The following is a 16,867-nucleotide window of genomic DNA, read 5'->3' as shown; positions in this document are numbered from 1 at the left end:
AGTTAATGAAATGTCTCAACTAATCTCTTTCTAAATAGCAGCATTCTAATCTGTAAATTGGAAAAAACCCCAACATGCAGAGGTCCAGATTCTGCTGTCAATTACTTCACTAAACATCCAGGAAAATTCTCTGTACATTCCTGGGAATGTTCCCAAGTTACAGGAGTGTAAAGAAGAACAGAATGTGGCTGGGGGGGAGGCGCACAGGACCATCTCCCCATGTAAACATGTTTCTTTTTTTCCTGAAAATCAAATGGGTTTGGTTAAAAGCTTGTTCTGTCTCTTATCATCACAATGCTGCTTAGTTATTTTGTGGGTAATCTTTTATTGCAAAAGCTTTGCTTTTCATTAGGTACTGACAAACACAACCCAAATTCTGCATGCCTACTGAACAGGAATGACAAAGCCTTTCTCCTATTTTTTGAGTCCCTCTTATGGAAAAAAATATACCCTGCTAGCAACACGAAACTAAATAAAGTTAAAGCCAGCAGCGTTAAGAGATAGCACTACGCAGAAATCAGCAATGCTTAGTCACTCTGAAAATTTATAATGTGTTTCCGGCTTTAGGAGTCACTCGTAAGGGCCTGAGATCTCTCCCTTTCTCACCCGCAGGGTGCTCAGCGCACCAGCACCCGGCAGAATCTCCCCTTGAACGAACCGTGCGTGGGGTTTTGTGCACAAGAAACAAAGTCTGAACTCGACACAAATTTAATTTTCTAAATACATCCCACAGGGAAAATGCGGGGATTCATTTTTAAAGCATACAACGGCCCTGGCCACCACCGCACGCTTCGGTGAGGGATCCAGCCCAATGCCCTTGACTTCAGGGAAGCAATCACATGAACAACACTGCTCACACTCAGACGATCTGTAACACGCACCCCACCCCCTCCCTTTTATTAATATGGAACTCACACTGACATCAGCTAAAAAAAAAAGTAATGAAGTGTAAAAACATTTTGTACCCTCCCACGAGGTCTAACTACAGTATCTTTGAAAATGCACACCGCTTGGGCTTTGGTATTTAGTAGCCCAGTGCTTCCTAGGACCAGGATGAAGAACTTGGATTTTGCAATCTAGTAATTTCATTTTGAGTGCCTAAGAGTTCAAACACAGGGGCTCCTTACTTTGACTTTACTCCTCCCCGCCAAAGCATCCAGTGCCTCTAGTTATCAATCACCATCATCTGCTCCTTTTTCACAGGACTTTTGCCTTCCCACCAGCTGGCCTGGCCTAAGACTCTTCAGTCTTTCAGGAAAGAAGGCTGAGGGGGAGAAAACATTTTGCTTTGCTACTGTTTCATTATATTCAGCACCTTTTTGTTTTCTTCCTCCTGAAGAAGAAGGTGCTACCCACCCCTTTTATGTGACTTTTAGTAACTATATTTATTAAGCAGGTGTTAAAGAGTGGTCATCACAGAGAAAAAATAAAGAAAAGAAGACGACTGTGTATGATAAACAGCTGTTCTTTCCAATCAGATTGCTGCATGTGCTAAAACTACGCAAACCAAAAATCTCCAGATGAGGGACAAGGACAGAAGGACATGCAGTGGACTAGGCTTAGAATAAAAGGTGATACAGCCTTCAGGTTTCCGGCAGATTTTGTGTGTGTGTGTGTGTACATATATATATATATATATATATATGTGGTCCTTAATCTAAGCATTTATAAGAACCTGGGAAAGGCCAGCAGCCTACAAGTAACATTTTAAAAAAAAGAAATGTGTATTCATGTAAAAAAATCCTGTATCTACTCAGTTTCTTTCCCAAGTCTATGATTTTTTAAAGAAACCCAAATTCAAAAGATTTGGTTTTTCTCTTCTTTTAATATTTGTGCTTTTCTACTGCTGCTGGTAAAAACTGTCGGTAAAAGCTTCACCGCCCTTTTGCAAGGATGAATGCTGGGCCAAGAGTCATCTGTGCAGGCCGTTGAGCAGAACTGCACCGGTAAGAAGTGAACATATCTAGCTGGGCAAAGCTGTAGTTACACGCCAAGCGCTGGGAAGTTTTAGATAGCGTATGCAGTCGCATCGGTCCTGTTCCATCTTCCGTGAGTCCCAAAAGGTATCCCTCAGTCTAACGGTTTGTGCTCGGAGCAGCTGCAGGATGCACAGAAGGGAACGGGGTCAGTCGCAGACTCCTGCAAACGAGTATTTTCTGTGCAGAATGGAGGTCGGTAAAGACCTAAGTAACATGTGAGGGAAACCGTAATGGCCCCTAAGATATTTATCCTGTCATTCTGTGAAACTGAGACGCGGGAGCAGCCCTGTGTGTGTCGCAGAAAGCACCGAGCAGCTCGCGGTGTAAGACAAGGAGTTGATGATAAATGTTGGCTCTTGGTTAGAAGGCTCCTTGTTGTAAGAGCACTTGTGAGTAGTGGTGAGTGGGCACTGAAGCAATCAGCAGCTCATTTTAACTGAGCAGGCTGAAATTTAGAGCTTTGTGCCTCAAACTCTTCTAGATTGCTTAAATCATGAACATTTGTGATATTTTTGTATATTTTTTCCTGCATCCAAAGTTAAGTTATTTAACAGCATTTTAAAACAGGAACTAAGTTCACGAAGTGGGCTGACAGTGAGCTACTCTCATCTTACATGAACTGGCTTACTTCAGATTGACTCTAGCCGCCCGTCGGCTACAGATTTCTACATGTTTTTGTTAGAAGTGTCTTCTTCCACCCTCAGCTCATTTTTGTGTGCATCAAAATATGCCTCCTGTTTGCTAACTGGTAATAATAGCGTCCTCCCCACCACACGAGGAGTCAGGGCCTGGCGTAAGTTTTAGATCATTTTAGGGGCACCGCGGCACGGATGAATCCCTCAGTCGCTTCCGTTCAGTGCTGCCGCGATAGAGTGTCCTCTGGCCAGCCCACCCCAGGATCTGTTGAAGCGGTGAGGTGAGCACAGCAACCTAGTAATTGCCGAAGTCATTACCTGGTCGTTAACGTGACACACGGCGAGATTCTGTTCGTCGCAGGAACAGGCCACGCGGATGTACTTCAGCCAGTTCCCAGCTCCGCTCTGGCTAGCATCAATACAGAATTTCTCATTTCCCAGGTCATCGGCAATCTGTAGAAGAACAGAAGAAGAAATACATGGGTCGTCTGATATCAAAGGATAGCTACGGAAAGAGGAAAGAAAGGAGAATTATTTGCAACGCAGGATTCCAAACAAGAAATAGCAAGGACAAAGCTGCACGGTATATACAACTAATAGAGACACGTATGACAAGATTAAATCAGCTCTTGGGCACAATCCGGTTCCCGGTTAGCAGAACCTCTGAGGACATACATCAGCGTTGTCCATGAGTAACAGGCTGAGAATTAGAACCGTTACGGAGACAAACACACGGGTCTAGTACTCGCACCAGCTTAAGCAATCAAAGCAGGTAACTTCTCCAAACTGTCTTGATTTTAATGACAAGGCCCTTAAACTGCTCATCTTCACATTATCTATTTTATCCTTTCATGCAAGATCATTATAAATAAAAAAATACATTATTTTTTTTTGAGTAAACTTGCAAAACAGGTCACTTTCCACAGGGCTGTGAAATCATATTTTTAAAAATGCTATAGCAAATGATGCTTCCGTTTATATAACTACAGCACTAGAAATTCACTGACGCTAGAGGGTCTGCGTGGCTGAAGGTGAGACAAGATTTATCTAGCGTGTAAAAGAGGAATCCTTCCAAATAAAAACCCTCAGAAGTCCGGGTGTGAAAAAAAGGGTTAATTAAAGGGTTGTGGTCTGAAGAAAACTGCTGTTTTACCAGGAAGAGACTTCGCACTTTCTCTTTCTTAAGACACTAAAGTTGATGACATAGAAACAGAAAAGATGCTCAGCATTCCGCACCAACATTGGGGGTGATCCATTTTGCAACCCACTCAAACAAGTATATTTTAAAAATTACACAGGACACCACCAAAATAAGGAAAAGCCCTTTGAGTCCAAAGCACGGCAAGACTATATTCTGCCCATAAGTGGGCCTCCTTATTACAGAAATTCCTTTTTTCCTTAGACTTAGATTTCCCTCTACCCCTACTAGACCCTGTGTCATTGCAAATTACTTCAGTCATCAAAAGCTCTTAACATGCTTTTACTAGCAATTAATTCTCTCAGAATCTCATGGGATACGATAATACTTTCCCATCTATTTCAAGACAGAGAAAGAAGAAAAGGTAGGAACAAAGGAAATGAAAAATTAAACCACAGCAAAGACAGCAACAAATCAAGTGTCAGGTCAGGCTGAGAAAGCCCGGAGCGACGCTGTCGGCCGAGACTCTCGCTCCACAGCTCCAAACACCCGCGGAGCGGCAGGACCATGCAGCATCGGCTCTGTGACCCTCCCGCACCAGCCCAGGCTGGCCATGGCCCTGCAGCATCGCCGGGAAAGCTCCCACCTCCGCACCGGTCCCAGTAGCCATACCCTGGCCCCTCGCTTCCAGCACTAACCCTTTTTTGTCAAGCTGCATGTATTAAAATGGGCGAAGGGAAAATCATGCCGTTAGCATTTGGCTTCTTCCTTCCTAATCAAAAGATAGCACTGAAGCTTCTGTGAAATACTGCATTTTCTCCCAGAACAGGCGGTTGGTTGGGACAGAACTGGTGAGAAACAACCCTCCCTGTGTCCAGTTTCTTAATCCCCTGCTTGGGAATACTCTAGCAGTTGCTTACCCATTAGAGTTCAGTGGATTTAGCTAAACGGATAGGCTCTGCCTCTAATAACAGTAAAGTGCAGAAGATCAACGGGCTGCATTAGAATAACGCACAAAAGTATTTTAAACAAAAATTATGCATGGCATCACCATGCACCCAAACTGTCCTTTAGTTTTATAACACACTTGTGAGGGATTCTTAATAAACTCACTTCAGAGCTCAAGAAATAAGACAGAGATGGACCCTCGACACCTGGAGTATTCTTGCATGTTCCTGCGTTTTCAGGTTGGGGGTCCCATCCGGTTCCCGGAGCAGAGCCCCACCTGACGCGGGCGGTGTTGTCCCAAAAGTGGGCTCGTTTCCCCGGTGTGCAGCACGCCAATACACACCCAGAGCAGAGGTATTTGATTTATTTCATGTCTGCGCAGAGATGGGCGCTAGGTGGTAATTCCACAAAGCTGGCACACCACACGCAGAATCTACCACATATTTATCTCGTTACAGGATTAGAAAAACTGACTAAATTTATGCTAATTGGTTATTAATTACCGCATCATCTACTATTGGTCAAGTGTCTTTAAATGAACACGCGTGCTCCTTGAGGGGGTGTGGGGGTGTGATTTGCATAGTCCTTTAATTGGGTGGGTGGTCGCGAACTCCTCCAGCCGCCTTTCCCTTCCCCAGTTCCTGCCGATTTTTGTGGACTGGGGGCCTCTCTGGCCATCCTCCAGCTCTGGGCCCTTCTGGGGCAGGATGTTTCCTTTTTATCAGTTCTTCAGCTCTTCTTCAAGGATACTCTTTAGCAAAGCATGCTTTTTATCAGTGCTTGGGCTCTTCTTCAAAGGTACAGTCGTTAGCAAAGCAAGTAGTGTGCATTTAACCCTAAATTAAACAGTGTCTAAGCACTAACCCAAACACATTCCTGTCCCTGTAAAGTGGAAAATTCTGCTTTATAGATATCAGCACAGCTCTGCAGATCAGACTCCCAGGTCTCAAGCTGGGCATTCAGACCAAGATAATGAGGAACATGCAATTAGTGGCCACTTCAGGCAAGTTTGGCTTCAATGACTTCCTCACAGGAGAAGCAGTGACAGAGTTTAGTTTTCAATTCAACTGTCTTGGCCAAGAAACATCATCCTTCCTCTTGGATTAAAACCCTGCCTTGTTCATGCCTCGCATTCCAGTGTCCCACGTAAATAAAAGAGGAGCTGCACAGGCAGCGTCCTTTGCCACGCTGCCCCAGGTCATTTCCAGAGGTTCAGTAAACGACAGGGAGCTTCCCCGTCCAAACCAACACGTAATTCACAAGTCAAAAACTGCATTGCAAGACCTTTTCTGCTGGCGATCCTGTTAAAATCACATTAGCAAACTTGGCTTGATGTGAGCTAATTCTCAGTCATTCGTTTCATTTTTGGCCTGTTCGGTTTGTTTTTAAAGCAAACTCTAACAGCAGCAATCTCTCCTCGTGTTTCTACACGTCGTGCACGTGGCTCAGCGCTGCAGCAGGTTTCATGCTGCACCACAGCAAGCCCGGCAGCCGTGCGGGCACGACGGCAGCAGCGAGTCCCCGTCCCCTCAGCAGCTCCCGGGGTCTCTGCCCTCGAGTCTCAGACGCTTGTGGAGGAGAAGGTAAATGACGTACATTCAGGCACTCAAGAGGACTGCAGGGCAGCAAACACAGATCTTTTGCCCATTTCCACAAATTTCACCTCATGCCGCCTAGTTAATCCCAAATTATCCAGCCCAACCTCTGAACTTCAGTCCCAAGCATTTTGCCAGGCAGCCGTTAACTTTCAGGACTCAGATTTTGTCTCCAAATCCCCGGTTCCTTGCCCAGCAACCCAAGAATCTTTTCCCCGTCTTGCCCCAATACACATTCCCGAGCTTGCAAACCTCCGCTCTCACATCCTCAATGCCTGTCCCCTTGCCAGGATAAGCCTCGGTCCCTGCTCCTCCGGCAGTGCGTCTCTCTCCTCCCTGCTTCCCACCTCCGCTGTACCCAGCACCGGGTCTCCCCACCTGCAAAGCCCTGGCCTGCTCCCCACGCACTCCTCCGTCCCCACAGCCCCGCGGAGTCAGTGGTGCTCAATCCCATCACTTCTCATCACTCACCGGTTCAACAATTCCACCCCAGCCCGCGGTGAACGTGGAAAACTGTACGCTTGCAGTTAACCCTCCATCTGCCAGAACACGCCAGGACTGCCACGGTTAGGTCTCGTGCCACGGTTAGGTCTCGTGCCACGGCTAGGTCTCGTGCCACGGCTAGGTCTTGTGCCACGGTTAGGTCTCGTGCCACGGTTAGGTCTCGTGCCACGGTTAGGTTGATGTGAAACCCCAGTCGGGAACCATCAATTTATGTCAAATATTAAATACACATATGAATCAAATCGAAGATGTATCACACGCAAATGATTTTGGGAGCGTGTTTGACCGCGTGTTTTAACTGTAGATACTCCCCTCAAAATTGGTTGCATTTATTCAGGGACCTGAAGTTTTTAAAAGAACCACCTGGAGCTGCTGAATTTACTCTTCAGGCATTGGGAGGGGGAGTGAGACCCCAGCAAAACCCGGCTCTTCCCTAGCTAGACTCTTTCTCAATAGTTGGTACTTTCTAGATGCCCTTGTTCACCTCCCCTTGAGCTCTACTCGTAATAGCAATGGCCTGATACAGGGCAGCAACGTCACACAAAGCCAATTTAAGGTAGTTTGGACTCTGCAAGAAAAAAACCAACCAAAAATGCGTTCTTAATGTGGGTTGAAAAACTCTACTGAGTTTACTCAAGCTAAAATAACAATAACTTCTGGTTTATCTCAGGGAACCTCTCGGAACATGGAGGCTGACTAAAGCTGTTGACTGTTGAGATGAAAGCACTTGTCTTGGCCTCACTGACCACAAATGAGCTAACGAAGAGGACTAGCCAAGCCAGCACCTTGTGGGGCAGGCAGAGGGACACACCTAGACAGAAAGTGATAACAGGTCCCATGGAAATTGTTTGGAAAACAAAACTGAGATGAATTGTCAATGTTTAGCCGTTGACTTCAAGCCACTGAACAGTTTGGGTATACTGCATATAGCTGTATGGTTTGAACAAGAAGCAGCCCACTAATCTCCCACTACCATTAATTTATACAGCAGCAATCAGTGAAATTAAATCACCCTGGGAACACAAGGCAGCAAACACAAATAGTCTATTTTATTTCATAGCTGTATCTTACAGATACCCTCTTTCATATTCTAGAATTGTTTGGTTGAAGACACTCCGATAGCTCTGGGAAAACCCAGAATTCAGCTCAAATTCAACAACTGTTTTGCAGAGCCCCTGCACAAGGCTCGACACCTCTGCTTCAGAACAAGGTCCTGGCTTAGCTAGAAATCACCTGAAACTCTATGGTTTTATCTGAGCGGAGCTTTCAAACCCAAACAGGGGGGTGTGAAATCTCACAGATCAAAATGAGAAAAAAATAGGTTGTATGAAACCCTGAGAACTGAAGCCCCCGTCTTTCACACACATTCATTCTGCTCCATAAATAGAACAAGGCATCACGAAGCAAGGCTCAGCAGCGCCACTGAGCACTATTTTGCATATTACTATCCCTTATCGAACGGTACGATTCTGCTGTTATCAATAAGGAACCTTTGAAATCAGAACAGCTGGAAAACAAATGTTATGGAGGTAGAAGAGAGTGGACCGAGTGTTACCAGCAATACAGCTGTTAAACAGCAATAAGTTATCACTTGCCAGCTGAACCACAGTGAAGCAATTATACCAGTTCTCCTATCCATTACATACATTAGCAAAAGGCATTCCTTTTAACTGGGGAATTTCCTAAGATTTTTGCTAACACATTTTTCCTTTGCAATTGCAGTGGGCTGGAAGCAGGCGGGCAGCACGCTGATGGGAGGCTGCAGTTCAAGCGGCAGCGCTGTCATTGCATGCGAGCAGATGGACAGACCCTAGGACAGTAATTGTGGCAGCGCAGTACCTGCACGTGGAGCTGGCCGGTTCTGGGAAGAACTGCACAACGTGCGAGCAACCGAAACACGCCAGACAAGGAGGAGTACCACTCAGTCGTCACGTCCCTGAACCACGGAAGCATCGCTATCCGGCGGCACATCAAGGCAGGAAACACTGAGCCTGTAATTAAGCCACTGAAGAGGGAGTCAAGACACGCAGGACCGAGTTCTCGACCTCTCTAAGTGTCTTCCTTGAGTGACGTCCCTTCCTTCGCGTGCGGATGGCACCTGCCACCAAGGGCCAGAGAGCTGCCCTTCCGCTGCCGCCCGCGCTGTAGGCACAGAAACAGAAACGCGTTCCAAACTGCACGGTTTAGGTGTGCGACGTTGCACGCACACCAGAGACACCTGACTCTGACTCGCACTTCTGCCACGTGCTGCACTTCACTCGCTCACTGATCCTGAGGAAGGAACATTCATCAGGAATGAGTAAAAAGCAATCACAATAGGACGTAATGATGTGAACAGATTACTAGCAAAGTTGTTTAGAATGGCTGGTCTACAGTTTTAGTTGGTGTAAACCCTTGTAAGTCTAGATTTATCTAGCGCTCTGATTCTCAAGGAACATTAGCTGCCTGATTCATAATAGCTTTTTTTTTTCTGTGTGCCCACGATCCAGGAGTAAACGAAGGTAAGTATTGGTTAAACTATTAGTTATTTAGTCCCTGGCAGTTAGGTATTCATTAGATACTTGCAATTTATCACAGGTACAAAAATAAAAGCAAGACACTATCTACAAGAACACAGGCTAGTCTTATTAATCCCGCCTTTGAATGACAATTTCTCCATAAAAATCTCAGCATTTGCAAACACATAGTATATGCCTTTCCTGTACAGCTGAAATAAGAAATACAGGCAATATCTCCAAGGCTGGCAAACACCTTCAATGTTAATTTACTAGGATGCTTCAATATTTGTCTAACAACGTGTCAAACTGTCTGGAAAGGATGATTTTTCTCAGACTCGGTGAGAAGCCGTACGTGCAATCACCTGATGATACAAAGGGCTGCAGGACCGCTTACAGAGTAGGGGCATTCTTGAGGGAGTCCAGCTCTTTGTGGTTGACACCTCTAAATAAAGATCAGGTTCACACACTCACGCTCTTTTTTGATGTTCTATATGAAAGCTATATCACAAATTTAAAAATACTGAGAAATCCAATAGTAAACACAAATTACTATATGCAGTAGGTATTTTTTCCTCTGTCAAATGTGCACACACAGAATAATAGTCTCTCTTCCCACCACCTTAAAAAACTGTGGAAAAACAAACTGGAAGCTTTTACATCTTCTTCCAGTTTAGATCAGAAGGAAATCAGAAGTTTCTTCTGCTGAAATTCTTCAAACCAACTTACAAGTCATTGTCAGTAAAAAAAAGATTTTCTGTTTGAAGGCTTGCTTTTGGAATGCACATAAATCATTTGGTTTTATATGTTTTTTAGGAGAAGCATGACCAGCACTAAGAGATAACTGATGCTCTGAAGAAGACCAAATAGAGAAAGAAAAGGGAGGCAAACAGTATTATTTACAGGTAAATTAAAGATAGCAAATGGAAGCACAGCGGGATTCATCCCGCAGCGGACTGTTGGAAGGCTCAATTCACCACAGCCACCTGACTTGGGATGTACTCATCAAAACAGTCATATCTAGCTCTATTAAAGCAACTGGTTATTCACAGTTAAGACCAGAACTAAGTTCATCTCTATCAAGGACTAATCAGTAACTTGAATCATAAGACCATTCATCCAGAGATATCCCTGTTTTCCTGGACAGGTGAAGGCTGACATCAGATAAAACGGCAAAAAAAAAGATGCCACAGGAAGAGAAAATCCAACAGAAAATCCCATGTTATTAGCAAGAATATGACTTAGTGGAATTGAAATTTGATAGTTGTACTTCTGCTTGCTCTTCGTGCTCAGGCTAGCTCTGAAATCAGTGAGGTAGCAGAGAGGTCTCTGATGGGTAATTCAGCTTAGACATTAAAAAAAGTTATTAGAGGAAAAGAAGAGGGGGAAAGGAGGAAAAAAGAAAAGAAATTTATAATTAGCACCTGGCAATATTTTTGCAAGTCTAAAACCATTACTGCATCCAGCTCTGGGGGCCCCAGTACAAGAGAGACATCGAGCTGTTGGAGAGAGTCCAGAGGAGGGCCACGAAGCTGATCGGAGGGCTGGAGCACCTCTGCTACAAGGACAGGCTGAGAGAGTTGGGGTTGTTCAGCCTGGAGAAAAGAAGGCTCCAGGGGGACCTAATTGTGGCCTTCAGGTACCTGAAGGGGCCTACAGGAAAGCTGGAGAGGGACTGTTTATCAGGGAGTGTAGTGACAGGACAAGGGGGAATGGGTTCAAGCTGAAGGAGGGTCGATTTAGATTAGACGTTAGAAAGAAATTCTTTGCTGTTAGAGCGGTGAGGCAGTGGAACAGGTTGCCCAGAGAGGTTGCGGAGGCCCCATCCCTGGAAGTGTTTAAGACCAGGTTGGATGAGGCTTTGGGCAACGTGGTCTAGTGGAGGGTGTCCCTGCCCATGGCAGGGGGTTGGAACTAGATGATCTTTGAGGTCCCTTCCAACCCTAACCATGCTATGATTCTATGACATTCCAGTCGTTTCAGGACAACGCACTTTACCTTCTTGATTATCTAAGGTCTGACCTGCGGCATCGCTGCCCCACAAAGCTGCGTTCAGTGCAGGAACGCATTCTCTCTGCCTTAGCTTTTTCCCAAGTTGAACTACAGGCGGTCAGGGACAGCCATGTGCACTTGTAGATCTGTTGGAAAAGTAAGCTTTCATCTGGATTGCAGCCTGTGGGCATTCCCATAAAGTTAATTATTGTGGGAGCACTTCCTTTGCCTCATCTCCCTCTGATCAGTCTTCCATCGTATCCCACCCACCCCATCGTGGATTTCTCACTGCTTTTTTATTCATTGAACATGCCAAAAACTAACTTCACCTTTTTTCCCTCTGCTGCAGATGGTGAGTTCAGCACATACTTTTATTTCTTAACCCAAGGCACCTCCCATCATTTTGTCTTCAAATCCAACAGTTCATCAAGTATTCTCAACTCCACTCCCCTTCCTTGCCCGTAACAGTGCCGTGATTTTGTCTCGCAGAGATGTTTGCTGTCTTTTCCCAGAACACTATCTTTCCCCCACGCCAAAGTCCCCATCCTTCTCCCCTTCAGTCTACCCGGATAAAACAAATGTACCTTCATGTTCACTTGGATTGCAGGGGTTTAAACTGGCCCGTTGCAGAGACACGACTTCTGGATCCAGACCCAGAACGCTGGCTGTGGTTGTGGTTCAGACTCATCTCTATCCAGCCAAAAGGAAATTGTTGTCATGTTCCAGGACTCACTTTGCAGCTTCATCTGCTGTCTGCTGAACAGCATTCAGGATTTGAATCCAAAAGGCTCATTGATCTTGCAAAGGCTCTGTTTCATAATTTATTAACATCAGAAATGCTGAGTTATGAAGCAAAAGTTATGGAAAAATTCTCTTGAACGTTTACAATTTTTTTTGCACATCATTTGAGGTTTCCTGCTTCTCTAATTTGTGGGCTCTCTGTTGGGTTGTTTCTTTCACGTTTTAATGGGCAGCGTCCAACATTTGGCCTCCGCAGAGGTGTGCTGTAGGACTGGAATGCCTGGGGATCTGTCGTCAGTTAGCTTAATGGATTCCTAGTGTGCATGAAGAAACGAAGCAACCATGAGTTTGCCATCAGTGACCCAGCGTCCTGTTGCTATAACATCTCTCCCCAGAAGCCGAAAGTGTAATAAACCTTCTCATCCCATAGTTGCAGGATCTGCCTTTGACAGTTTGGCTGATGTACGCATTTTATTTGGCAGGAGTTAGAGGGAGATTTTTTCCTTTTTTTTCCTTTTTGCTTTAATGACCCACAAGCTGATTTAGAGCAATAAACTGTTGCCATGAAGTTTTGTTGTGTTTCTTTTAAATAAAGGGGAGGGAGGGACTGCTACAATTTACGACTTTCAGAAGTAACTGAAACAGAAAGTCCATTCTTGCCACAAAATGAAGAGAGAAGGACCTCATCCAGAGAAACACCTCTGTCAATGTGCAGACATGAAGCCTAGATGAACTCATAAATTCAGCACTCTGCCTGCAATTAAGCAGGCTTCCTGGTGATTTGACAAAGAGTTAATGAGAAACGTGTCAGACAAGAACAGGTCACAGCACTGAAAACCGATGGGAAGAGCAGCTGAGCCAAACCCAACTTGTTTGCTGCCCCCAGCTCAGGCCACAGGAAAAGCTCTAAGTACCGTCAGCGAGAACAACTTTGCTCTGCGCAAATTCCTCGTCCAAACATAAGGCTGTCCAGCACAGCCTGGAGTCAGCTCCCCATCCCACAAACGTCAGATGATAAGGAGAGAGAATGCCATTCCCTGAAAGCCTCAACCTGTGCTTCAACCTTGGTGGGTGCAGTAGAGCTACTCAGGCCCTCGTCTTCCAAACGCTCGTGCATGCCCACGGGTCGTGTGGACACGTGTGGTCCTGGGGACTCCAGGGTCCAGTTCTAAGTGCTATTAAATGAATGCAGGATCAGAGAAGTTAATTCATCTGCGACTGACTTTCCAGCTCCATGGATTGTCTGTGTGGCTGTCCTCAGGAGCGTCCTCAGCATCCACATTCGCTGCTGTTTGCGAGCAGACTCAGCTTTTCAGCAGGACGGCTGGGCGCACAGAAACCATGGGCTCTGTGACAAAAGCCCAGCGTATCCAAACGTTGGGAAAGCTCAGAGGAGAGGAAAAGAAATCCTTACAGATCTCCTCCTGTCAAACGAGCATGTTGCTGTCTCGCCAGTACTGAGACAGAGCCGGGAGAACCACGGGCGTGAGGCAACCCAGTTGGATTGCACCGGGGCCGGCGGGATCTGCGATGCTGGGCTGGGGCAGGAGCGGCCGGTGCTGAGCCCGGTGCCGAGCCCAGTGCTGCTGCTGGCTCATGGGAGGCGGCTGCACCACTGCAGCCGATGGGAGAGAGACCGATTCGGATTTTTAAAAGAATGAATGTTTTTGAACTTTCACTCCCACTCAAGCCACACGTCTGGAGTGGAAATTTTCCACTGGTGTATGCGTTTCTGAGTCTGCTGTTGTGCTACTGTATTATCTGGTTTCATGAAGGATCTGAAGGAAAAATATCAGCAAGCTCTAGGGAAGGCTGTTACTGAGACATACTTTTGTCACGGAAAAATAACCTTCTCATTCTTTTTTCCACCACATCTAAAGAACACGAGAAATCACATGAAACAAGGCTGTTTTCTACCAAAACGTTCTGTTCACTTTCCAAAGCAGAGGAGTCTGGATAGCTCACACAAGCTTTGTAAGCGAGGCTGAATTTCTTGGGCATATTTGAATCCAACTGAGCCTTTTGAAGGTCTGCCCATTATTAACTGCTATTCTCTTATGTACCAGCAGAAAACAGTCAGTGAATATTTCCTATGTCACTTAGCTTTGCATGAGGATAAAAAGTCTGCAAAACTGCAGTATCATCGATGTGTCTTTCAAGCACAAGATTCATTCCAGCTGAACGTACATCAGACCTGACTGCAAATACAAAGCCTCGCAGGAGAAACCAACAGCAGCAATAATTATATAGCACACCATTTACAGAGCTCCACGAAAGCATCTCCTGCTCTACAGAGCAGCTTGATGCAACAGGCATGGCAGTGTTTCAGACGCCGTACTGATTACACAGCAGAGCAAGTTCTGTGCAAAGAGGAGAAGCTGAGAATTCTTGAGAAAAATCAACACCGGTGCTGCTTTCCCCCTCCTGTACATATCACTCCTTATATTCTTGCTTCGGAGCTGTAGTTTTGCTACCCTAAAGGCAACCCTGAATAACACAGGATGTCAAAGAAGGTGCTGGCAACGCCAACTCCTGTTGATGCATGAAACCAATTCCACCCCCTTGTATTTCTCTCCCACCCTAATTCTCTTTGAGGGCATTCAGCTAAGCTTGCACAGCAACATCTAATCACCACGCAGAAAAACACAGAGTAAAAATGTCAAAACAGAAGACGACTTTCGAGATGATGGCAGGCATTTATCTCAACAAAAGCTCATTTTTCACTAGTAACGTAATTCATACCACACTGATTTAAACAGTAAACCATAAAAAATTATGCTTGAATCAAATCACAGGGTTGCCTCAGATATTGTACACACAAATCAAGAAAGGGATTTCCAGTTCTTTGTAATGTACGCACACACAAACTTTGAAGTCTTCCTCCCCCTGAACGAGTTCAAGCCATCACACTTTTGTATTCTGCTTCATTTTGCCTCATTTTAAAAAAACAGTAATTATTAGACTTCTAAAAGCTTAATAGACGAAAAATAAATGGGAACTGGATATGATAAGCAAAAGACAGAGACTACTTGCGGGCAGATGAGGCTTTAGAGATTCAGGACGTTTCATTTCACTCAGGAAGAGGGAGCAGAAATGAAGTACAGCAGTGCTGAACTTCCAGCGCTGTTCCAAGGGATTAAACCAGACGCGATTCACTAGCGTCTTACAGCTTCTGCGGAGATACAAAATGCTTTAGGGTACGATTAGCCTGGTACTATTTCAAAAGGAAGATGTTGTGCTAAAGTGGCGCTCTCGAATGACAGAGTGCCAATTAGCCAAGGGGAAGGAAGACCAGAGCAGCGCTCCTGGCAAAAGGGAGCAAACGCAGGCACAGAAGTGAACAGAACCTTATTGTAGTGAGAGGGGAACGATTTCTGGTGGTGATTTCTCCAGGAGTCCTCTTACCACTTGAGACACAGCTCCCCAAACAGCTCTCCTCAGCCTGTTTCCTCAGCACTCCGGCTGAATGAGCTTTGCTGTTTTTCAAAAGCGAACAAGTCCCATAATCCAGCCGAAGGCATTGCAGAGCCGGACGCGTAGGGCTTCTTCCTAAATTTCCCTAAATGGTACACCGGTCTGTACAGGGCAAAAATCTGAGCAGCCCCCAGCCCTGGTGCAGTGTGGAGGTTTACGATTCCAGTGTGCTCACTAAGCAAAACATCTGGCTCAACATGACTTTGAATTGATTTGTAAGACTTCAAACCTTGGCCTCACTGCTCTACAAGTTCACTACAGGCATCTCAACGATGCTCAGCCTTGGGGAATTTCGGCACTTTTAGCAGCCATGCATGCCTTTTGGAAATGGTAGATGTTGTCTACAAACCTCTGATTCCTCGTGCAAAAGTGCCAAAGACACAGGAAGGTGCCCAAGGAGGTCCAACCGCTCTCCTCCTGATCGCTTCTCCTCATCGCCTGCCCAGTGTTTGCGGTCCCTCAGCAGGCTGAGTGGCACGGTGGCGATGCCAGTTCCACCCAGGTCTTTGGTTAGAAATACTCACGTACGTGCTGCTGAGGACCAAAAATGAACGATTCTCTGCAGAAGTTACGATGAGCCACTTCTGACTGAGCTAAGTGACCACTACAACGCCCTCAGGTACAGGGCGACGTGTGCTGTACAAAGCAGCTAATTTTTGCAAACTCTGCACATCAGGGCCCCAAAATCACACGGTTGTCTTTAAAATTCGTGAGATGATAAAAACGCTGACAGATTCCTTGTGCTTTCTTTTCGGTTTCTGGGTCTGTTGTCTGTAATTGATTCACCTTGGGGTTCCCCCGTGCCCAGCAATTAAGAAACCTGTGGCCTGTACTAATCGCTTGTTTCCAGAAACTGGGGCTTTACACTGAACATTAAAAGTGGCAATGTTACGATGAAACCCAAGAAATTGGCTCCTTCTCCTTATTCATACTCAAAAGGTGCTACTGCTCTAACAAAAACGCAGCCGACCTTAAAAATAAATTCTGATCAGCTTCTTTAGGTGCGCTTTGGGTGTTTCGCTAGATCAGTACGTACGGACATTACTGCTGCTTGTTTTAAATCATTTCTTATTACTGCAACTTTATTTTAATAACGTTTTGGGAATGGACTTGTGGAACACCACTAACATGTAGACCTCTTCAGAGTGATTTATTGAAAGCACTGAGTGCCAAAACCATTTGCCGCATTTTACACTCTGGCCAAAAAAGTAGCAGAGACTTCAAATGCGCATTCATACTGCTAATATCAATTACAAATACCAGCCTTTTCACAGTGTTAGCAAAGTCCACCAAAGCATCTAGCATGAGAAGATCCACGTGAAATAACATTGTCTTACGGCCTCCGGCGAGCCTCTTCCTCGGGAAG

The 16,867-nt window shown here is 45.4% G+C and overlaps 1 protein-coding gene across 3 annotated transcripts in view; it reads right to left on the bottom strand.

The window, feature by feature from the left end:
* The window catches only part of PRDM16 (PR/SET domain 16), a 346,792-nt gene that overhangs the window by 53,225 nt on the left and 276,700 nt on the right, over positions 1 to 16,867 (bottom strand). For all 3 annotated transcript variants that reach the window (XM_054801016.1, XM_054801018.1, XM_054801017.1), the window contains exon 4: positions 2,933 to 3,067. In XM_054801016.1, the coding sequence (XP_054656991.1) occupies positions 2,933 to 3,067 (135 nt within the window). The remainder of the gene's footprint in view (positions 1 to 2,932; positions 3,068 to 16,867) is intronic.

The sequence above is a fragment of the Grus americana genome, chromosome 21 (genome assembly GCF_028858705.1).
Source record: "Grus americana isolate bGruAme1 chromosome 21, bGruAme1.mat, whole genome shotgun sequence".
NCBI lineage: Eukaryota > Metazoa > Chordata > Aves > Gruiformes > Gruidae > Grus > Grus americana.
The sequence above is the reverse complement of the archived record's forward strand: the minus strand, read 5'-3'. Positions and strand labels throughout refer to the sequence as shown.